Below are 23,517 nucleotides of genomic sequence, written 5' to 3'. Positions count from 1 at the left end.
CTGGGGCATTCTGGAGCCGGGCTCCGAGGTGTATGTGTTGGTGGGGGGAATGCATACACCCCAGAAGCTTGAGGATGTGCTGCTATCTGGGGGAGAGCACCTGGGGCCAGGCGGAGCGAACAAGGCGGACCCAGGACTCTCCTCCGTTAAATCAGGGACGGCGTTGGGGTGCATGGGGGGTGAGAATGGAGTCGGGAGTTCCAGACCTTCGCTGGCAACTGTCTCAGAGTCGCTCCCCCCTCCTCTGCGGAGGAATTTGTAAATGGAAGCGGGGCTGCTAATCCCTCCGCTATCACCTCCCCAGACACTTGTTGGGGGATTAAAAAAAAAAAAAAAAGACACACACACCCAAACACTGAACTTTCCCATTCCTCAAAATGTGGGCGGGGAGGGTGAAAGGAGGACACCCCTTGTTCTCCCCCTCCCCGCCGCCAGCCTCCAGCCTGGCTCAGGCGGGACCCCCTCCCTCCCCGCAGCCGGAGCGATGGGGGCGGGCGAGGCGAGGAGGAGGGAGGCAGGGGGCGAGGTCTGCTTCAAGAAGGGGCGTGTGGCCGGAGGAGCTCCCGTTTGAGCAGCTTGGGAGCGAGCGAGGCGGCAGAGAAGGGGAGGGAAGAAAGTTGGTTTCCCCCGACGTCAGCGCCGGGCGGGCCGCGGCGGCCGCGGAGCCAGGAGGCGGCCGGGAGCGGGGCCGAGCGCGGGGCGGCCGGGGCGCGCTCGCTCCGACCCGCGCCTGCCACCCCCGCCTCGGACCCGCGCCCGCCACCGCCGCCGGCGACCCCGGGGCGGCCCGCGGGCATGGACAGCGCGGCCGGCGCCGCCTTCGCCCCGGACAAGCCGGCGCTGGGCCCGGGGCCGCCGCCGCCGCCGCCGCCGCCAGCGCTGGGGCCCGGCGACTGCGCCCAGGCGCGCAAGAACTTCACCGTCAGCCACCTCCTGGACCTGGAGGAGGTGGCGGCGGCCGGGCGGCTAGCGCCGCGCCCCGCGGCCAGGGCAGAGGCGCGGGAGGGCGCGGCGCGCGAGCCGTCCGGGGGCAGCAGCGGCAGCGAAGCGGCGCCGCAGGACGGTGAGTGCGCGGGGCCGGGCCGGGGGTTCGGGCGGGGCTGCCGAGGGCCGTGGGAACTGAAATACGGGGGTGCGGGGGCTGGAGGGGTGCGAGGCCAGAGGTTCGTGGGTCCAAAGGGGTGAGCACGGGGCAGGCGACGGATGCGGGGCGCTGGCTCAGCCGCACCCCAGCCTGGGAAGGAGGCGCCGCGGCAGGACCTCCGGGGGTGCGGGCGCCGGGCACTGCAGCCCGAGTGATGGGTTGGCCCGCCGCCGCCGCCGCCGCAGCCCTCGTTGAGGCTGTATATCGCGATGGGGCGGGCTGCGGGACGGGAGCTCTCGACTGGCGGAGGGCACTGCCTTCTGGCCAGAGCCACCTCCAGTCGTTGGAAGCACGGGGAGCTGTGTGCCGTGTGTCCTACCCCGGAGGCAGCCCTGGAGGCCCCACTCCCAAAGAGCCTGAGACGCGGGTGCGATTACTGCTGGGGAAACCGAGGCTTCCGAGGGGCAAAGTGACCTGGTCGCACAGCTGAGTTTCAAACTCTGCGCCCTTCTCTAGCTCCAGCATACCAATCCAGCGACTACTAGGCTTTTGTAAGATGGACTTCCTGGCTGGGGTACCGATGCCTGCCCCCCCTCTACCTCCAGTTTGCCCCACTAGCAGCTCCCTAGGGGGAATGGCCCAGCCCTGAAGAGCCAGCTAGGCCTCTCTTCCCCTGCCGAGGTTAAAGGTCATCAGGAAAGGGCTTTAAAAACAAACAACCCACCCAAGTGGCTTTTTTCAAAAAGTCACAGAGGATTGCTGGGCCCTGAGCCCTTGGTAGGAAGGGGGGTGTGGCTAGGGCAGGAGAAGATGGAGAGTTTCCTGGAGGGAGGGGAGGACGGGAGTCCCCATAGCTCACCCAAGCCCTGAAAAGGAGGTGGGGTCGTCGGAGACCACTGCCGGCTTGCTCCCCTAGCTCTGGGGAGCAGGCTGCCCTGCTGGAGGCTCTGGGCCCCTAAGAGTCACCCACCTGATTCCAGCAGCCTTCCCACTTGTCCCCAGGGACCCCGCCCCCCACTTCCCGCACCAGCCCCTCGGTCTCAGGGGAGCTCTGGATGGCTGCGTGCCCCGCTTTTCAGATGAGAGGAGGTGCAGGGAAAACGGAGGTGACGGCATCCTCATCGGAAACCTTGTCCGGGAGCCTGTGCGGTCGTGAGGGACACCTGACACACACCTGCCTTTCATAGTGCACCTCAGAGAGCGCCCCGCTGGTGCCGTGTTTCCCAGTGGCATCCGCCTCCGCCAGCCACAGGCTGGCATCTGTTCACACGCCCAGGTGATCAGGAAGTGGGTAGACCCACTCCTGGGAGCTGGGGTTTCCCTAGTGGAAAAGTGGAAGGAAGGTGTCTGGTTTGGGCCAAGGGTAAAGTGGGGTGCCCTCGGTGAGGGGGCGGGGCCGGCCAGCCTGGGTCGTGTGAGCACCTCGGGTCTCTGCTGGCTCTGAGCTGGCCTCCCCACAGGGCAGAGGAGAGGTCTTTGGTTTTTCCCTGATGAATGGGGGGCCCTGAGGGTTGGGGAGAGAAGGAAGGAGGCAGGGCGTTTTGTACTCAAGTGCCGGCTGGGGTGGGTGCCCGCTCCGGTCCTAGCGCCTGGCCGTGGGGACGGACCGGGGGGAGGTCTTGCTTCTCCTGGACACAGCATAAAAGGGGTCTGAATGGCGGGTTCTCCTGGGGAGCCCAGAACAGCTGGGGTCACAAGTACCTGGACAGGGCCACTGGCAGCCCCCAGACAGCTGGGTGGGCAGCAGGCCTCTGCAGCAGCCCCCTGGGGTCAGGCCACCCTCACTGAGAGCCCAGGAGCCCTTTCTCTGAGGAGGGGCTTCTGCACACAGGGAATTCCCAGGTACCGGGGACAGAGGACACCCTGGGTGTGGCATCAGGTGGGATGGGGTTGGGGGCCCCTGATGCCCTCAGTTGGTCTGCTTCCAGAGGTGGGGATCGCCTTTCTCATCTGTGAGGGACAAGGGGCCGCAGGCAGAGTTGGGGCCGGGCTCAAGGGACGCCCCCACCCCCAAGCTTCTGGCCCTCAGCCCTTTGGGCGATTTGCTCCAGGCCTCTGCAAATGGAAAGCAACGTGGACAACATGGAGGGTTCCTGAAGCTCTAATATCCAGCTTAAAGGAGTCTCTTGTTTGGGATTATATCTTTCCTACTCATTTTTGGTGTTAAAACACCCTTTCTTTTATGAAATAGGGATAATAACTGGAGATTGTTTTATTTTAATGTCCTTACTTGGCAAAATTAAAAGGAGGTAACCCTATACTCATTCCTCAGACTGAAAACAAATCACTAGGCCATGAAATCCAAATGTTTTATGTCGAGTCAAGCAGCTCCCCAAGGCCAACTGGGCTCATTCCAGGGGTGCCCGCTGCCAGGCGGTGGGGGGCAGGGGTGGGGGCACTCTGAGGCAGCCCCCGTGCCTGGGAGAATCCCTTGGCTTGCTCGCTGGGTCTCGGACTGCAGACAGAAAGTGGATGGAGGAGAGGCCTGTGTCCCACTCTTCTTCCTTCCTTCCTTCCTTCCTTCCTTCCTTCCTCCCTCAAGCAGGTCCCCCCACCACTGCCGCTGGACTCCCAAGTCCTGAAGTCTCCAAAGCTGGGGGAGAGGGGACCTTTCATCCCCGCATCCTGGTGAGCCCAGCCTGCATCACTGGACCCCTTTACAAAGCAGGCAACCAAACCTCGGGATGCTGGGGCTCTGGACCCCAGGCTGGCAGGCTTGGGTCCTGGGCTGTGGCTTCGTCCTCCAGTCCTGGACCCACAGGGAACCCTGGCCCCTCAGTGAAGATTTGGACATACTCAGAAGTGGCTTTTCCTGTGGCTTCTGGAGCTGCTTCCAGGTCCAAAGAAAGCAACTGACACCAAACAGAGACGGGGTGCGCCTTATTAGAAAAATGAAGGTTAATGGGGAAACTGATGAGTTGGAAAATTGATATCTTTTCAACGTGCCAGGTTAGCAGTCTCAAAGTTTTTTGAATATATTTTTCCATCTTTTGTTTTCACCAAGTCATCAGTAGATGTAGCCTATTTTTGCCAATGATTCCCCGGGACCAGGCTCCCCCTGGAACTGACCGGGAAGGCTGTGGCTTCGCCGGTGACTCAGAGCAAATCGGGGTCTCGGGTTCCTCCCAAATCAAACGCTGAGGTCTGGGCCGGGGCACTGAGCTATGCCAAGCACGTTAGGAAAATAAACTCTCATTTGCTGCCTTTGCACTGACTTACAACAAAAGAAACCGCATTAATAACTGAGATTTTCTTTAAAGCATTCCCTCCTGTGGGCAGGGCAGAAACAGGGATGTGGACACACTGAAAATAAACGAAACCCCTGGAGCCAGGCAGGGGTGAGGCCCCCAGCCTGGGGAGGCTGCCTGGCCTGGGTGGGGCTGGGACGTGTTACAGAAAATGCCAGGACCAAGTGGGTCCACTTCCCGGAGATTCAGGACAGTGGGGCGCCTGGAGCCTGAGGGCACAGGCTGAGCCGGGGTGAGCTGGGACCCCGGCCAGGGGGTTTGCGCTCCCCTCGTGGAGCTGGTCCCTGAGCCACACCTGTTGATGGGTGACAGGAGGCCAAGGATGAGCCTGGTTTGCGTGGGGTCCTCTACCTCCCCCTTGCCAGTGGTGGAAGGCAGGACTGAGTGTCTGAGTGGGGGGCCTGAAGGGACCACTGAGTTTGAGAGACGGGCCGAACGGCCTTCAATTCTTGGATTTTTCTTGTGGTCAAATACCCCTAACGTATGATTTACCATTTTAACCATTTTGTAAGGGTACAGTTCAGTGGTGTTAAGTACATTCACATCATTATATGACCGTCCCCGCCATCCATCTCCAAAACTTTTTCATCTTCCCCAACTGAAACTTTGCCCGCATTAAACCCTAACTCCCTGTTTTCCCTCCCCCAGCCCTTGGCAATCACCATTCTATTGTCTGTCTCTATGAATTTGACTCCTCTAGGGACCTCATATATGTGGAATCACACAGTACTTATCCTTCTGTGTCTGGCTTATTTCACATAGCATAATGTTCTCAAGATTCATCCATGTCATAGAAGGTGTTAGAATTTCCTTCCTTTTTAAGGTTGAGTAATATTCTACTGTGTTGAGTATATCCCACATTTTGTTTACCCGTTCATCTGTCGGTGGACTCTTGGGTTGCTTCTGCCATTTGGTGGTTGTGGGTAATACTGCTAGGGGCATGGGTGTGCAAATATCTCTTCAAGTCCCTGCTTTCAGTTCTTTGGGGCATATACATAGGAGTGGAATTGCTGGATCGCGTGGTAATTCTACGTTGAATTTTTTGAGAACTGCCATACTGTTTTCCGTATCTGACTTTAAAAAATATATATATATATATATAATTTATTTATTTGGCTGCGTCAGGTCTTACCTGCTGCACACGAGATCTTTGTTGCAGCATGTGGGGTCTTTTGTTGCAGCGTGCAGGCTTCTCTCTAGTTGCGGTACGCGGGCTCCAGAGCGCGCGGCTCAGTAGTTGCGGTGCACGGGCTTAGTTGCCCCGTGTCATGTAGGATCTTAGGCCCCCGACCAGGGATTGAACCTGTATCCCCTGCATTGGAAGGCAGGTTCTCAAACACTGGACCACCAGGGAAGTCCCCCATATCTGACTTTTTAACTGGCCTCCTTCTAACTGGCTCTGAAAGGTGGCAGCCGCAGCCTCTGGGGGCTTGGAGGAAGGAGACGGAGGGGGCCGGCCTGTGAAACAGGAGCAGGGCTGGTGAGGGATGAAGACAAAAGGGTTTCTTCAGAACCAGGCCTTTTAAAGATAAGCCTGCTTTCCTTCCCTCCTCCCTTATCCCCTCCCCTCCTTTCCCTCCATCCATTTCCTTGGGGGAGGGGTGGCGAGGGGGGACAGAGCCATCTGCTGTGAATGAGCCTTGGATGGGGGGGTCAGGACACCCAGCATCGGGTCCTGGCTTTTGCTGCCATCTCCGTGTGTGACCTCGGGCCTGTCACATCCCTTCTCCGGGCCTCAGTTCCCCACCTGAACAATGGGAGGTGGCACACAGATGTCTGTGGGGCTGCTCCTGTCTCTCATCCTGATGTCATTCGGGCTGAGAAATTGCCCCGTGATGGGCCCGTCTCCCCAGGAAGGTGGAGTCTCTGAGGACTGGGTCCTGGCTGGGCCTGGATCCCCAGACAGGTGAGGGCATCCCACAGCACATGCCCAGGAGCAGGGAGACAGGAGTGGTGAGAGCTGAGGAACCAGGCCTAGAAGCTGAGAGCCCAGGGGGTTCAGTCTGAGCATGGCTGGGTTTCCCAGGGTAGCTGGTGGGAGTGGGGGCAACGGTCTACATCTCTGGCTTTTTGTCTGAGGGAGCGCTCTTGCTATTTCGTTCATTGTCTGTGGTCGCAGGGTGGTCTTGCTCCTCTATAGATCATCTAGGTGGCGCTTGGGGGCCTGGCACAGGGGCCTCAGACCAGCTGGCGCCCCCATGAGGGCCCTTCCCTGTGAGCAGGAGCTCAACAGGGCAGGAGCTGTCACTGTTCCCTTCCAGAAGACTCCAGAAAAGTGACTTTGGAGCAGAAGTGATAATGCCTGCTGGCACGCCACCCCTGAGGCCTAGAAAGTACCCTGAGGCTCAGTGTTGCCATCTGTGAAATGGGAATGCTGGACAGCAATGTCCCTTACAGGGTGGACCCTCAGTGGCTGTGGGAGACCATGCCTGGCACACAGTAGGTGCTAAATAAAGGGCCTCCATTACAGCTCATGGAGATGCTCACAGCAGCCCTGTGAGTCAGGCAGGGCTAGTGATTGCCTTTCCTATTTTGGGGAGGCCCAGAGAGGCAAATCAACCTGCCTAAGGTCTCCCACCTGGGACCGGAGAGGTGGGATTTGTTTTTGGATTGCAAGTCCAAACTTCTGTCTCCTGCAGAGCTCAGCATCTGGGCTGGAGAAATGGGAGAGGGGCAGCCCCATCTAGTTGCTGGGGAGACGCAAGCTAAGGTTTGTTTGGGGATCTAACGGGGGCAGGGAGGCCTTGAGGGCTGGCACAGGGTGGAGCTATTGGGATGGACTCAGTGCTGTGTTAGGTTTCTAAGTGGATAGAGACAGGAAGGAAGGGTTTTCAGTGGCTTGTCCTGGGCAGGGATGCGAGGTCAACCTGGACAAGGCAAAGCTTGGGAGGCCTTCCTGGTTTGCCAGACCCAAAGGGCAGTGGCTAACCCCAAGCGGAAGAGAACCTTGGGAGTGATTTAAGGGGGAGCCAGTGCGCCCCTGAACACAGCCTCCAAATGGGGCATCAGTGTTGGAACCCGACCAGGGTACTGCCCTGGGGTTAGAGGCCACGGGAGTGGAGTTGAAGGGATGAGCCCTTGATGGGACGTGGTGAGAGTGACCAGTTGCTTCCTCTTTGCTGGCCGGGGCCCCATACCCCTTACACCACATTGTCTTCACACCAAACGTGGAAGTGGGTCCTTTTATTATCCCCATCTTTTTTTTTTTCTTTTGTGGTACGCGGGCCTCTCACTGTTGTGGCCTCTCCCGTTGCGGAGCACAGGCTCCGGACGTGCAGGCTCAGCGGCCATGGCTCACGGGCCCAGCCGCTCCGCGGCATGTGGGATCCTCCCGGACCGGGACATGAACCCGTGTCCCCTGCATCGGCAGGCGGACTCTCAACTACTGCGCCACCAGGGAAGCCCTATCATCCCCATCCTATGGAGAGGGAAGGTGAGGCTCAGAGAAGCTGAGCAGTTGCTAAGTTCACACGAATGAATACGGGCTTCCAGCCCAGGCCCGTCCCGAAGCCCCCGCTCTCTACCGCTGGCTGAAGCCATCCCCGGAGCCCCCAGAGTGCTGGGTGGTCTGGCCAGGGATGCCCACTCCCAGGCTGGTGTGGGCTGCATTCAGGGGGCCGTGAGGCAGCCAAGGCAGCCACGTCCTCAGCAGCCTGGCCTGGGTCACAGGTGTATGGGAGACGGGTCAGGCCTGGCAGCGTGGGGACTGTCTGGCTTGGGAGGTTTGGGAAGGAGTGAGAACAAGTGGAGGTCTTCTACCTGCTCCTGCCTAGGAACGTCCAGAATGGCCTCCTGGACACGGGAGAGCTGCGGAGGGTCCCTGACTCTGAGGAACAGCCACAGGACAGGCCCCCTTTCCCAGTCCACCCCTAGCTTCCATATTCATTCATTTATTCACTCACTCATTCAGCAGTCATTTTCTGAGCACCAACTATGTGTCAGGACTTGACCTGCAACCACCTGCCCAGACTTTCAGATTTCAAGCCCCAGTGAAAATTTCCAGGCACTTCGAAGAACTGGCATAGAGTGGGCAGTTTTAAAAGGTGCCAAGAAAAGCCATTTACTCACGACAGCTACCATCTTGTTGCCCCTATCCGTTTATCCAAGAAAGAGCCTTTCAGCATCTTTTTTTTCCTTTCATCTTTTTTTAACAATACATTTGTTTATTTAATTTAGGTATTATTTTTGGCTGCGTTGGATCTTCGTTGCTGTGCGCGGGCTTTCTCTAGTTGCAGCAAGCGGGGCTTCTCTAGTTGTGGAGCACGGGGTCTAGGCGTGCAGGCTTCAGTAGTTGTGGCACGCGTGCTCACTAGTTGTGGTGCACGGGCTTACTTGCTGCAAGGCACGTGGGATCTTCCCGGACCAGGGCTCGAACCCGTGTCCCCTGCATCGGCATGCGGATTCTTAACCACTGTGCCACCAGGGAAGCCCAAAAGAACCTTTCAGCATCTTCATCTTGGAGTAAAGAATGTTCCTCAAAACGGACTTAGCTTAGCCTAACAAAAAAACTTGCGAATCGCCCCCGTTTTTCTCATTTTGCGTTAGGTCGGTGAAAACGCTGCCGTGGGCTGGCATTTGGGAACCACATGGTGGACTGGCTTTCCCAGGCTCACAGACACGGAGACATGCACAGCCCACCCCATCCCCCCATCCCGCCCCCCCCCCACCAATACACACGATCCCCGCCCCACCATACACAAAACTGCTCACTCACACACACACCTACCCTCACACCCCGGCCTGAGGGCTCCAGCCTGGCCCAGATGATCAGGTCCAGGCTGTTAATGGCCAGCATGGCCTCAGGCCGCTGGTGGATAGATGAGCAGCCTGACCGCGCCGGGATGGGCCAAGGGTTAAGTGCCTTTTGCGAGGTGGTGAGTAGGAAAGCGCCGTGGGAGCTTCCTGTTTAGACAGAGTTGGGGAAAGTTATCTCGGCAAACGCCCATGCTGAGCCGACACAGGGAGACAGGGTGCCGGGCAGCCCCCAGGGGCCGGAGGCATGTGGCAGGGCACTCCCCGCCCTCCCCGCCCGGAGGGAGCAGAGCGGCTGCCAGAAAGAGGCCGTGCCTCCCTGGGATTCGGGGCGTCTCCAGATGTCCTGGGAATGAAGGTCGCTACCTCACTGACCCTGATGCTTGCGCTGCCCCCCAGTCAGGCCCCCTCGCCCTGTGTCCCTGCCACATCTGGGAAGCTGCTTGCTCCCAGCCCGGCTCCAAGGGGCCACCGTGATGACAGGATGCTGTCCACATGGGGCCCTTTACGGCTAATGATATCTTTTATTGCGTCCTAAAAATGAAGCAGGCTCTGGAAGACATTACTTTCGGTCGTTCTTTGTGATCCCTTCTGCTTTCCTGTGTGTGGGAGGGGCAGCCGGAACCTTCTGGTTTGGGGGGCAGTGGAGACCTTAGAAGGACGCTGGGGTGACGAGTTATAGAGAAGCCAAGAAGCTGGGACCTGGTGGCCCGAGAGGTGGACGGGGGCTGCTGGGGGGAGTGTGGTCTTTGGAGAAGGTCCTGGGGTGGGGGGCGGTGAGATCAGGAGGCCCAGGGGCTGCAAGACCTGGAAGCTTCTACAGAGGCTTTTCCTCCCAGAGCTGAGCAAACACCTCTGTGCTTAAGAGCTGACAAGGGAAGATGTGTCACCTCCTGTGACGTCGCTGCCCAGGAGGCACTAGGGCCCTGGACAAGGAGTTAGGACACTGGGGCTTGCCCAGCCCTACAGCTCGGGACACGCCCTGACCCTGGCCTTAGCGTCCCCATCTGAGGGGGTCGGACCATCTGTTTGTCAACAAACAGTGGTCCCAGGAATCACTGCATTCGAATCACCCTGGGAGCTGGTTAAATGCATGTTCCCGGGACCCAGCCCATGGAATGACACCCTCTGGAGCCTGGGCCTGGACCTCTGCATTTAGCAGGGCCCCAGGCGATTTTTATGTGCATTAAAAGGTGAGCACTGCCGTGCTCTCAGAGGCTCCTTCCAGGGCTAACGCTGCCCCTCTGTCGTCTTCCTCAGTTTGCCTGAGTGGAAAATGGTCCTCTTCTGGGAGGATGGAGAGGCCAGGTGGAGCTGCCAGGGAAGCCGAGCATCATTGGGAAGCACCTGGAAGGGTCCAGTATGTGGGGGGAGGGTGCTGTTCCCCAGAGCAGCGTCCCCAGAGACCTGACTACGCTGGAAGCCGCGCTGCTGGGTCTAGGAGAGCACAGTCACTGTTGACGGTCTGCCAGCACTCATGGGCACCTACTGGGTACCAGCCCAAGGCCACCCAAAGAGCTGGCATTGCCGCGGGGGAAGATCTGTCTCTCTCTCTTAAGCATCCTGACTCCTCTAGCTGCCAGGGTGACAGGGTGAGGTGGGGTGGTCGGAAGCCTCCCTGCTGAGCTGGGGGTCTCTGTCACTCATCACTGGAAAAGCCCCCTCCCATTGTCCTGCCCGCCTCCTACTCTTTCCTCCTCTCCGATCACCCTGCCTCTCACAACCCTGAAGGCTCCCCTAGCAGTGGTCCCCTGGGGTAGGACATCCACAGCCCCAGGAGGGCGGCCACCTTGCCCCAGGTTTTGTCCACAGTCCCCGATCCCGCCTCCCTGCCTGTCCTCCCCGACCAGTGGCCTCCTGCTCCTGGCTGCCCCCGTTGCCCCGGGCACAGCCGTTTACACACCAGAGATGGCGTTATTAAAAATGACATTTAACCAGAGCTGGAATTACCACGCGGATGGCTGCAAACCTCGGAATCAAAGCCGGAGCCGCCAGGCGCGCCTGGCAGGGGCCTCGCGGCCTCCTTTCGCCGCCAGAGCTCTGCGCCGGCCTCCCATATAAAGCCCCTGCAGAATGCCGAGGTCTTGAAAGCCCGTGCACCTCCTTTCATTAGACTAACAAATAACACGTAACAGAAAACATCTGTGAACAGCAGCCCCTAATGCTCTCAAGATGGTGCCGCGGGCAGCCGGTCCAGCCAGTGGGCAGCCGGGCCGCCCGGGGTTCAGGTTCTGGCTGTCCCCACCCGAGACGGTGAGGACCCTCGGGAGAGCCTGGCACCCCTCCCCTTCTCTCCCGCACCTCCCCCTGGCACCCTGTGGACCTGGGGGCCTCCTTCTCCACCTCTCCATCTTCCTCCAGCTCAGTCTTCAGCCCTCTCTTCTTGCGGATGAGAACCAGTAATTCGAGGGTCTGTTTGCATGGAGACAGTGCCCTGGACAGGGCATCACAGCCGTCCACTCAACAGGGGGGGGCCTTGACCAGTCGTGTGACCTTGGCAAATGTCTTCTTTTTTCTGAGCACCTCGTTTGTCATATGAGGAGAAGAATCGTGCCTCCTTGCAGGGTGGTTTTAAGAATTTAGGGGAGGGACTTCCCTGGTGGCGCAGTGGTTAGGAGTCCCCCTGCCAATGCAGGGGACACGGGTTTGATCCGTGGTCCGGGAGGATCCCACATGCCGTGGAGCAACTAGGCCCGTGCGCCACAACTACTGAGCCTGTGCTCTAGAGCCCACAAGCCACAGCTACTGAGCCCGCGAGCCACAACTCCTGAGCCCGCACACCTAGAGCCTGTGCTCCGCAACAAGAGAAGCCGCCGCAATGAGAAGCCCGCGCACCAGCAACGAAGAGTAGCCCTGGCTTGCCGCAACTAGAGAAAGCCAGCGCGCAGCAACGAAGACCCGATGCAGCCAAAAAACACTGAGGCCAGGCGCCCCCGCCCCAGCACTCCCGCCACGAACCCCGTGGGCTAGGAAGCCACAGGGGCCTCCAGATGTGACATCCTCCCTGTGTGGCAAGAGACTGGATGCCTCCCCAGGATCTAAAGCACCATCCCCACAGCTCAAACCGGGAGGAGGAAGGACTGCATCCCAGACTAGGGAGGAAAATCCAGGAAAACATCCCAGAAGTGGGAGAAAAGACAAATTGGCCCTTTGTTCCCTGTTTCCCTCATGAAGAAGCTAGAGAAAACAGGCCTTTCCCCCTTCCCCCAAGAGACTGTATGTGAAACACCATGCCTCCCTGTCCCCCTCCAAGAGATGCCTTGCTACTTGGTTCCATTCATTCATTCACCCGTTCACTCGTCCATTCATTCATTCACCCATTCATTCATTCATTCATTTGGTGCACATGCGTGCTGTTTGAGGCATCAGTGGACAGGCAAGACGTGGCCCCTAACCAGGGAGCAGAGCACGGAGGCAGCTCCCTGACGCCCAGCTCTTCACCTCTGCCTGGCCCCGAGCTCAGTGCTCCACAGGCAACCTCACGCTGAGTCCTCCCAGCAGCCTTTTGAGGCAGGTGCAGTATTATCCCCATCTTACGGATGAGGAAACTGAGGCTCAGAAAGGCAAAGTGACTTGCCCAAGGTCACCCAGGAAATACGTTATGATCCCCAGAGCCCAGGTACAGCGCTGGGCTCCCAGATGGCCAAGCAGCCGCAGTGTCCTCTTGCTGGAAGCATCCCAGGCCCTGCCAAAGAGGGACCGTGCCACCCGTCTCCTTGGTTCTCACCCCAGACCTCCACAGTGCCTGAGCAAGGTGCCACTTTTCCAGGGACACCACTGCGCAGAGCCTGACCCATAGCTGACCCAGGCGGGAGGGCTCTGGGCTGTGCTGTGACTGGGGGGCTGGGGCTGGGGAGGGACCCCAGCCTTTGGGAATCTCGTATTTCCGAGAGACATCATGTTCTTATTGGAAGGCCAGCCTCTCCTGCAGAGCTGGCTGCCCTGCCACCTCACCCCGAGGCGAGGAGAGTGTCAGGGCTCGAAGTGGGAAATTGCTGGAGACAAGAAGTAAAAACGAACTACTCTGGTTTCACTGGGAAGGAAAAAAGAAAAGGCAAAGATCTAAAGCGGCTGAAAGTGGGATCGTTATTTGAAGAAAATTATTGCTGTTGCAGCGGATTCAAGGTGGGGGCAGATCAGAGCTCCAAGGGGGGAAATGGGGAAGGCTTCCCTCCATCCTTCTTTCCACAAGTATTTGTTGAGCATCTACTCCGTACCAGACCGAGGGCTGGATCCTGGGGTCCCATCAGGAAATAAGGGGGTGTGGTCTCCCTACTATGAAGGAGGTAGGAACAGATAATGGGGCCCCCTACCTGGCCTGGAGGTTCAGGGGAGGCTTCCTGGAGGAAGTGGATTTTCAGAAGGGACCCAAAGGGCTGAGTGAAGTTAGCCAGAAGAAGAGGTTGGGAAGGATGCTCCAGGTGGAGGGAACAGCAGATGCAGAGGCTCAGAGGTGAGGAGATTGGCTGTTCCAGGAGCAGAGGGGGTGGGAGGGAGCCCGGTGGAGAAGACCAACGAGCAAGGCCTACTTCAAGATTTGCAATTTTGGGGCTTCCCTGGTGGCGCAGTGGTTGAGAGTCCGCCTGCCGATGCAGGGGACACGGGTTCGTGCCCCGGTCTGGGAGGATCCCACCTGCCACGGAGCGGCTGGGTCTGTGAGCCATGGCCGCTGAGCCTGCGCGTGCGGAGCCTGTGCTCCACAACGGGAGAGGCCACAACAGTGAGAGGCCCGTGTACCGCCAAAAAAAAAAAAAGAAAGATTTGCAATTTTTGTGTTAGGCGGGGTGGGAATGCTTTCTGTGCGCCTGTGGGCGTTTGGGGTGTCCAGAGCACCCAGGCCCTCCCCGGTAGCGCTCTTGCTGAGTGGCTGTGCTGTGTCCCGTGGGAAGGGAATGGCTGACTTGGGAACAGCTCTTGTGTCCTGGCTGCTCAGAGCCTCCCGGGTGCCCCATCTCCAAAGGAGCAGATCAAAAGCCCGAACTGTCTGCTCCGGCCCAGCTGCTGTGAGATCTGACATCCCAAGTCAGAGAGGGGTGGGTCCAGGAGCCGTGCAGAGCCCGACGCAGGGCGGGTCCCCATGCCCAACACGGGGCTCGCAGATCCGTCTGTGGGATGGCTCTACCCAAGACATGGACCCAACACTAGGGCTTTGCGCCGTAGGTGCACAACGACTCTGACATGGCAGTTTCCTTAGCAGACCCATTAGCAAGATGAAGAAGGTCGCCCCGGCTGTCTGACGGCAAATCCTGCCTCCCAGGGGGAGTGGAGGGAGTTTGGGGTGCTTGTGGCTGAGTCGAGGGCTGGGTGACCGGGCTGTGCTGAGTGGCGTTGGAGTGTGTTCATCTTCATCGCTGTCACCATCCCCGAGATCCCAACAGTCAGGACCATTTATTGTGCACCTACTACATGCTCAACCCTCTGTGTAAATCGTCTCATTAATTCCAGATACTCTAGGAGGTAGGCAGTCTTATGGCCCCATTTTCCAGATGAGGAAGCTGAGGCCCAGAAAGGTGGGCTATGTATGGAGGACACGGGGGCTCCAGGCCTTAGGCCCTCGTTTTTGGCGTGTTCCCCACCCCTGCTGGCCCGGAGCCCCTGGCTGTGCTCACTCTGACCTCGCCCAGCCTCTCCGGATTTGTTTAGAAAGGGATGGGTGAGAGAGGTGATAACGCGGGGCACAGGGTTGCTGGACAGAAACCAGAGCTGCTCCTTGACCCAGGCAGGCAGGCCAGGACCCTGGGACAGGGACGGCCCTCATTTTTCCCATGCAGCTCGATGGTGACACAGGCATAGAAGTGGAGAGCTGGTTCCAGAGTCCCAGTGGGTCCCCCGCCTTCTCAGGGGCAGGATGTGCTGCCGGTGGGGACCCAGCTTAGCTGTGAGATTCCAGCTCCATCCACACCCCCACTTCCTGGATGATCTTGAGAAAGTGTCTTGTTTCTCTGAGCCTCGAATTTCTCATCTGCAAAATGGGCACATCGCTAGTACCTGAGGCCTGGGTTGTTCAGAAGAGTTGATAAAGTCAAGCAGGTAGGGCTCAGCTCTAGGCCCACCTGGCCTCAGGTAGGTGCACAGTAAACACCAATCTGTTTTCTCTTTCACTCTCCCTGACACTTGGGAGGAGGAGGCAGATGCACAGTTTAGGACTGTCAAGCCCCTTTCACAGATGGAAAAACCGAGGAGGGAAAGGTTTCCCATGGTCCCACAGGAAGAGGAGCTGAGATTAGGAACAGAGTTCTTGGCCCCAGAAGCTGACCCCAGTGGCCTTTGCTGGTTCCTAACTATGCTTTCCAGAAAGGAGACAAGTTATCCAACACACACACAGGACCAAGACCCCTCTGCCCCTGCCCAGCCCTGCCTGGTGACCGAGGGTGCCCTCTGTGGAAGGATGGTGAGTTTGCTGCAGCCCCAGCCTGGCTGGAACTGACCCCTGCTCCCGTGTGGCATGAGCATCTTGCTTTATTTTCCACGGCATAAATTATAACCATGTATAATTTCATGACAAATACCGTCTATAAAGCACAACACAACTATTTTTATAATGTGGCGTTTGAGGTTAAAAATTCAAATTAGAGATTAATTGCAACTTCTAGAAGGTCTGTGGATAAGATGGCTTGGGGAAGAAGGCTGAGATATTCAGATACACTCCCTCAGGCAGATGGGTTCTCATCACATGTCTAGAACATGCACACACACACACACACACACACGCACGCACGCTTGCACTCAACTGATCTCTGGCTTGAGCAAGGCTGGTTTAGACACGGTGTTTGCACTCGTAGGAAAGCTGGTCTCGATGCTGGTTCCTTTCTCAGCCCAGGACTCTGATGTCCCAAGTGTCCATCAGAAGCAGGTTACAGGATAATCAAACAGCCCTGGGGTTTGTGGAGGCGGATGGCAGGGGGAAATTGACAGAACTTGGGGCGCCAAGAAAAGAAGCGAATGTATCGGGTTAACCTCCATTGGGTGCCAGCTCTCAGATTCTCCCTAAACCCTCCCCTTCCTCCACCCCGTAAAACCAAAACCAGATGGAAATCTCAGTGAATAGTGGGTCTGCGGACAGGGCAGACAGCATGGGATGGAGCCCTGATCAGAGAGGAGGGAGGCAAGCTGGGTGAGCCCCATTCCAAGGAGGCCAGGGGCAGGGTGTGTCCCCTTTGGCACCCACGGGCCAGATCTCAGCCTGCACAGAAGAACGTCGGGGCTCTGGAGAGCTCCGAGGCAGCTTCTTGGGCTCCGTGGGGATGGTGGCAAATGTTCGCTGCTTTCTTAAAACCAGAACAGCAGAGGTTGGGAGAGTGGGGCTGCCCTCTGCACTGCAGATTTTCCTCTCCCCACCTTCCCGTGGGTCCTGGAAGAAGGGCAGCAGCTCCAGGGCGTCAGTAGCCAAGGGTGGGAGTCCAGTGGCCCACTAATGCTCCCAAGGGCCCCAGGGAGAGGGGGGCCAGAGTGAGGCCAGCGAGTCCGACCGACCCCAGCTGGCTCCCTGGGGCCAGGGGCTTCCCCCTTCTGAGCCTCAGTTTCTTCATCTGTAAAGTGGGGATAATGGCGAATGAACTGTGAGGGTGTGGATAGGCAGCAGTACTTTCACATAGTAGTGGCACAGGGCCAGCCGCTGCTGTTATCATTACTGCCATCGCTATTATTAGCAACTCACAGGTGGGTCCCTGCGAGAGGGCAGGCCGAGGACCCAGGCACACCTCTGGCAGCTGCTGGTCCCCAGGGTCCGTCATCTCCCCAGCATGAGGATGGGAACTGTCCCGACCCACACTAGCTCCATATTAAGGCAACAGCTCTCCTGCTGCCTCCACCCCCAGCCCCACCCTGGGGCGGGCAGTGTGAGTGGGGCTTGTTTATTCCCGTTGTCTGTTGGCACGTTCAGGGTGAGATGGAGGGGAGGGGTGCAGACAGTGTCTCCACCCCTCTCTCAGCAGCAGCTGTATCCATCCTGGAGGGCTGCTCGGGTGTCTTCAGCGCTACCCAGTCTTGGGCACAGCAGACAAAGAGAAGCCTCTGTCACTAGAGCAGGGTCAGGAACAGCCCAGGGGAGGGGCTTCCAGCTCTGTCGTGGAGGCCTCAGACCTTTGCCTCCCTCCCTCCCCCCGCCCCCTCCCCCCCTCCCCCAGCTGTCCCGGTGCCTGCCGTGCACCTTTATATTGTCACTTCTTTGGTTGAAGTCACTGTCCACAGGGAGCCCTTGCCGGGACCCCCTTCATAGCAGTAACACATCATTTCACTGAAGAGGCCCCCACTAATCCCAGGGTGTACATGCTAGCCCCTCATCTTTACAAAAGGCTATCAAAATGTCCATTTTGGGGACTTCCCTGGCAGTCCAGTGATTAAGACTCCCCGCTTCCCCTGCAAGGGGCACAGGTTTGATCCCTGGTCGGGGAACTAAGATCCTGCATGCCACGTGGTGGGACCAAAAAAAAAAAAAAAAAAATACATCTTACGGGTGAGAAACAGAGGCTCCTCCACTCCACATGTATTTCCTGAGCTCATACGATGTGCGGGCACTGGGCAGACATCCACCCATCACCCCTTAGGAGCTTCCAAGTAACAGGAGACAGGCAATTAACTGATAATTGCAGTACTGGTAAATTCCAAGTTGAGAAGCACAGGGCCTCTGGGGCTCAGAGACAGGAGTCACCATCCCAAGGCTGCACAGCCGTCAGCACCTGGCAGAGGTGGGATCAGACCCCAGAGCCCTTCCATCCTAACTGTCCCCACGGCACAATGCTGTGGCTAATGGGAGCCCCTCTGAACAGGCTGCAAAGACCTTCATCCCAGATCATTTGGAAGAGGGACCCACGACCAGCCCAAGTGGCAGGGGCGAGGCTGGGAGCAGAGGAGAGATTATACACATCCCTCTGGTGCTGTATTCTCCGCAAACTTGGGGGTAGGGATTCCCCGAGTGGGGGGCACAGTACTCTAGTTCTGCCAGGGTCCGTGTATACGTGGGGCTTGGGCGGTGTTCTAGTCGGGCTTGTTACCTACGACGGATAGAAAACCGGCCCCAAGTGGCTTAAGCAGAACTAAGATAATGTGTGCGAAACTGAAACATCCAGGGTGGGACTTCAGGCACCACTCGATCCAGGGCTTAAACAATCGAGCAGCCCTAGTCTCTCTACCGGAATCTTGCCGTACCACATCGGGTCCCTGCCCACCTCTGAGCCAATCACAGCGGCCGCAGAGAAGCTCCGTGCTGATTGGCCAGAAGTGGACTGTGTGTTGGGGGGGGGCGGTGCTTCACTCGAATCCGTTGGACCAGAAATGGAGGGAGGTTGCCTCCGAACGCTGCTTCTGGACACAGCAGAGCTCACATTTATAAGGAAGAGTTCCCGAAACAGGGCTAGCCCTGCTTTATTTGCTTCACATGTAGTATCCACTGAAAGTCTTGCTGCCCCCCATTAAGTAGCAGTGTCCCTCTCCCATTCCGTCAAGCACTCCATGGCTAATACTTTATCCACAGCCGAGAGCGTGGAGGACTTTCGGTGTCCAGTTGACGTGCCATCATGTGTGGTCAACATGTCATTACCCTTCTGCTCGTAGTTTGGAGGCAATAAGAAATTGTACTTCAGGTGTCCCGAAGGCCAGCCTTTGAAAAGCTCCTGGGCCTTAGGCATTAGGGGCCTAAAGGCTAAACTGAGCTGGGCTGTGAGTCAGTCATTCATTCATCCAGTGCCGGGCACCACTGTCAACACAGAGAACCCTGGAGAGGGATGGAGGGAAACAGGCTGGTGCGGTCCAAGTGAGTTTAGTTCATGATAGTGAAGCAGCTGGGGAGGCAGATGAGCCCCTGAGCCTTGCTGGGGCTGTGAGGGGAGAGTTCCTACAGGGTGTGGTGCCTAAGGTGAGAGGTGAAGAGTAGGTTGGGCTTCGTGACAAGGTGGGAAAAGTATTCCAGCCAGAGGGAACAGCACGTGCAAAGACAGAAATGACAGAGTGCGGCTGGTGGGACATTTGTGGTGGGGTAGGGGACCCAGCTGAGCCCAGGTGAGGGGCGGTGGATCCTAAGTCTGGGATCTAGACTCCAGTCCAGCGTGTTGGCCCTTCTCTGGGTCAGGACTAGGGTGAAGGGGATGAGGCACTAACGGTGCGAACCGTAAGGAAGTGCTCACTGCTGGGGCCGTGCAAGTGCTGGGGGGCGTCTGAGACAGCGCCTCCCTCCCTTTGGCTCCCTCGATGGCAGGGCCAGCTCAGGTCTCTGCTCATCAGGAGACTTGGAATTTGTCTTCACATTCAGCTGCCCCTCCTCCACCCTGGGCCCCCTCCCCTCCTCTCTGAAAAAACTCCACCATCCTGATTTTTTAAGTAGGGGGATTGGTGGGTCTGGTTGGGGGCCAGCGGTGGGGGGCCAGGGCAGAATGCTAATGAAATCAGAGGCACCCAGGTGGGGGCCAGGCCCCGGGTAGAGGAGAATTAAGCAAAGACACCCAGCCTGCTGCAGGCTCTTTACCATATTTGATTGGTGCTGGCTGAGGGACAGCCCCCTGCGGTGCAGCTCCCGCCCCCCCACCCCCGCAGAGGGGGATGGGGGATATAATGGGGAGTGGGGGAGGGGTTGCTCCTTCAGTCCTCGGAGCCTGAGACATGGGCTACATTTGGCCTTCAGGGATGCTTCATGGAAGGGAAGGGGCAAAGATGGCTGGCAGGAGCTTGGCCTGTACAGCCTGTCCCCTCCTGCTAGGCGAGGTGTACAGAGGCCGAACGAGTGCATGTCAGCCGCAGCGACACTTGTGGGTTCTCTGTCTTGACCACTTTCCAGGTATCACCCCGTGGAATCCCCACACAATCCATGAGTGAAGTGCTATACAGACAGGGAAACTGAGGCACGAAGCAGCACAATGACTTGCCGGGGTCACAGAATCAGCAGCCTGACTCGCAGCCCCTTTTGGTCACTGTACCTGAGTCCACGCAGTCATGATAAGAACCCGGTGGGGATGGCTACTCTCATTATATGCACATGAGATTTGGGGAGCAGAAAGGTAGCATGGCCCAGGAAGTAAGAGCAGATAGACACGCTCTAGCTGGGCAAACCTTGGGCAAGGGCACCAAACCCTCTGCACCTGTTTCTCCTCCTGTAAAGCAAGTTAATGACAGAATCCCCTCTGCGTGGATGAGAAAGGCTTTGAGGACTGGAAGTGTCCCATGATGTGAAAGGGGGTTGTCTGAAGAGCCGCCCTGTACCCAGACTTTGTGGTATCGGCACTGACCATGAGCTGCCCACCTCAGTGTCTGCCCTTGTCTCTGGAGCTTCCTCCCCCCTCCCCAAACACGTTTAATAGCACGTCCATCTCACATTTTCTCCAAGAAGCACCATCAATGTCAGGACAAGGTCTATTCGATTCTGAAGGGGAAAGGCCAGGAGGATTCCCTGGGTCCACATTTCTGTCACTCTTTCTACCTCTGTTCAATTATACTACGTCCAAAGAGGCACCTGGGAGCTCACGGCCTAGTAGGGCTTGAGTTAGAAGACCAAGACCAGAAGCCAGTGTGAGGAGGTGGAATCAGACATGTGCACAAGGGGTTCTGGGCATCGGGGGAGGGCTTTTCAAGTGGGGTTTTGTAGGATGAGTACGGGTCCATTGTTTACCAGCTCATGCCACCCCACCCCACTGCCTGTGTGACTTTGGGCCTAGCATCCCTACCTTCTCATTCATAGGATGGAATGGAAAGTGTCTACTGTGCTAAGACTTCCCGTAAGTTACGGGTAAGTAGGGTTGCAGAGGAAAGAGGTGAAGTATGCATGAGGCCAGGAATGCTCCGTGTGTTGGATTTTAAGATGCCCCTGGCTTAGGCGTGCTGGTCCCGTGGCACAAGGAGACACTCCTGTGCTCCTTAACACACTCCCATCTCCTTTGCAAAGCCCTCCTCTTTCCAGCTTTCCTGCCGTCTCCGCCCCCACCCCGCCACTCTTCTCTGAGCACCCAAGGCACTCCCGTGCTGAGTGATGAGCCTGCCCCCCAGCTTGCTGGAGGAGCTCGGGCAAGTCCTCCTCCCTGATGCTTGGCTCCATCTGTAAAAGAGGTGTAAACAGTAGTGCTTATTGCCGGGGTGACGCATCCGGCTCCGTGCCCTGCGCACAGGCATCACTCAACACGTGCTTGCAGGATCCATCATTATTTCCCGTTCTCCCTCCTTGTACAGTTCACTGTGCTTGGTTACCTGAGTATCATCTGTGACAACCCTGGAGGTAGACCTCCATTTTGCAGATGAAGACACTCCTTTTGGCTCATTTTGGCTAAGTGGCCTGTTGCCGGGACTTGACTCTAGGCCTGTCTAATAAACAAATATCACGCACTTGGCATTGTCAGTGGTTCTCAACCCTGACTACAGGGCAGCATGACCTGGAGAGCGGTCAGTGAATGCGATGTCCAGGCCCCACCCAAAACCTGTTGAGTCAGACTCTGGAACATGGAAGGGTGGAGCTTGGCATTCTATTTTTAAAAGCTCCACCTACCCCCCCACCCCCACCCAGTGATTGCACTGAGCAGCTAGGGCTGAGGACCCTGGTTCCACCTTGCCACCTCCATCCCTCCCACCTTACTCCCCATCCTTGGGGGGGGAGGGGAGGCGGGGGGGGGAGGGGGGCTGCTAATGGCCGTCACAATATTGGTTTCCAGATCCAAAACAGGCTGTACACCATGATGCCAGCTCTGACAAAAGACGCCTGCACATGGTTAAGGATGGGAGGAAATAGGCAAAACTGAGACCACTTCTGAGAATTTCCTGGTGGCCCAGTGGTTAGGACTCGGCACTTTCACGGAAGGGTCCTGGGTTCAACCCCTGGTTGGGGAACTAAGATCCCGCAAGCTGGGCTTCCCTGGTGTCGCAGTGGTTAAGAATCCGCCTGCCAATGCAGGGGACACAGGTTCGAGCCCTGGTCTGGGAAGATCCCACGTGCTGCGGAGCAACTAAGCCCGTGCGCCACAAGTACTGAGGCTGCGTGCCACAACTACTGAAGCCCGCGCACCTAGAGCCCGCACTCTGCAACAAGAGAAAGTGGAATGCTTCTCATTCCAACGCAATGAGAAGTCCACGCACCAATTAGAGAAAACCCGCGTGCAGCAACGAAGACCCAACGCAGCCAAGAATAAATAAAATAAATAAATTTTTAAAAATAGAAGAAGAAGATCCTACAAGCTGTGTGGCACGGCCAAAAAAAAAAAAAACAAACAAAAACACAAAAAACAAAAACAGACCATTTCCCTTAGATGGGCTAGAAATCATAGTAGTGTTCTAGCACCGGCTGGTGCTGGCTCATGAGAACCAACTGTTAAATTTCCAGAATTTTTTTTTTTTGCGGTACGCGGGCCTCTCACTGTTGTGGCCTCTCCCGTTGCGGAGCACAGGCTCCGGACGCGCAGGCTTAGCGGCCATGGCTCACGGGCCCAGCCGCTCCGCGGCATGTGGGATCTTCCCGGACCGGGGCACGAACCCGTGTCCCCTGCATCGGCAGGCGGACTCTCAACCACTGCGCCACCAGGGAAGCCCCCAGCAGTGTTTTTAAATGTTGAAGGAGGCTGGATAATTCTTCCTGCACCACCAAGTCCCTGGACAAGGGATTGCCTCTTGGCAACACCAGATTGCTACTCATTAATTTCCTTAAAGAGGCAGAACTAACTTAGCTCTCTTCAAATGTACTCTTGTGACCTATGTGGAACTTCCCGAAATGAACATGTTGGGGGCAAGGGGTGGTGAGATGGTGGCACATGTGACGCTGTTTGCTGTGTCCCTTAAGGTGGAAAGAGCCCTGATCAGTGAGTGAAGCCCACGTCCCCTACCTGGCTCTAGCCAGAACTCTCTCTGTGCCCTTGAACAAGTCATGCCTCCTCTCTGGGCTCCATCTTCCAGATCTGTAGAATGAGCACATCAGAACCAGGGGCAGGATTGGCAAATAATTGCCTCCTTGTCAGAATCCCCTTCCTGAGCCCCTGGCAGACAATACTAATCAACCGGTGCCCCTCAGAATCCTCCTTAACACAGTGTTCCAAGCAGCTATTACCAGGCTATTATTCTGAGTGATGGGGGGGCGGGGTGGAGCGGGGGTGGGGGGGGAAATGACGCTGTGAGCCAGCTGTGGTCTAAGCACTTTCTAAAGTCCCTTGCGACTCTGACCCTGTACTGGGTGCTGCCTGGGAGGAGGTGAGCACAGACTTACCCATGCTTGGCAGAGAACTTCCCAACAGGAGGTAATATGTTTCAGTAGTTAGGAGCTCAGGTGCAGCAATCTGGTGCATCAGGGTGTGGGTGAGTCCCAGTTCTTCCGCCAGTAGGATGTGTGACCTTAGAGAAGTTACTAGACCTCTCAGACCCTGTGCCTTCCTCTGATGATACCTGCTTCCTAAGGTTGCAGGTGTGAGGATTCCACAAAGTCATGCGTGTAAAGTGCCTGGCCCATAGGGGGCTCCGTGGAGGGCAGCTGCGGGA

General features: G+C 57.4%; 1 protein-coding gene across 1 annotated transcript in view; it reads left to right on the top strand.

Annotated features, from left to right (window-relative positions):
• The first annotated feature begins 780 nt into the window (after positions 1–780).
• The window catches only part of PRRX2 (paired related homeobox 2), a 46,595-nt gene continuing 23,858 nt past the window's right edge, over positions 781–23,517 (top strand). Inside the window, exon 1 of the mRNA XM_067742990.1 lies at positions 781–1,063. Coding sequence (XP_067599091.1) covers positions 796–1,063 — 268 coding nt within the window. The 5' untranslated portion in view covers positions 781–795. The remainder of the gene's footprint in view (positions 1,064–23,517) is intronic.

This window comes from Pseudorca crassidens, chromosome 7 (assembly GCF_039906515.1).
Source record: "Pseudorca crassidens isolate mPseCra1 chromosome 7, mPseCra1.hap1, whole genome shotgun sequence".
Classification (NCBI taxonomy): domain Eukaryota; kingdom Metazoa; phylum Chordata; class Mammalia; order Artiodactyla; family Delphinidae; genus Pseudorca; species Pseudorca crassidens.
The sequence above is the reverse complement of the archived record's forward strand: the minus strand, read 5'-3'. Positions and strand labels throughout refer to the sequence as shown.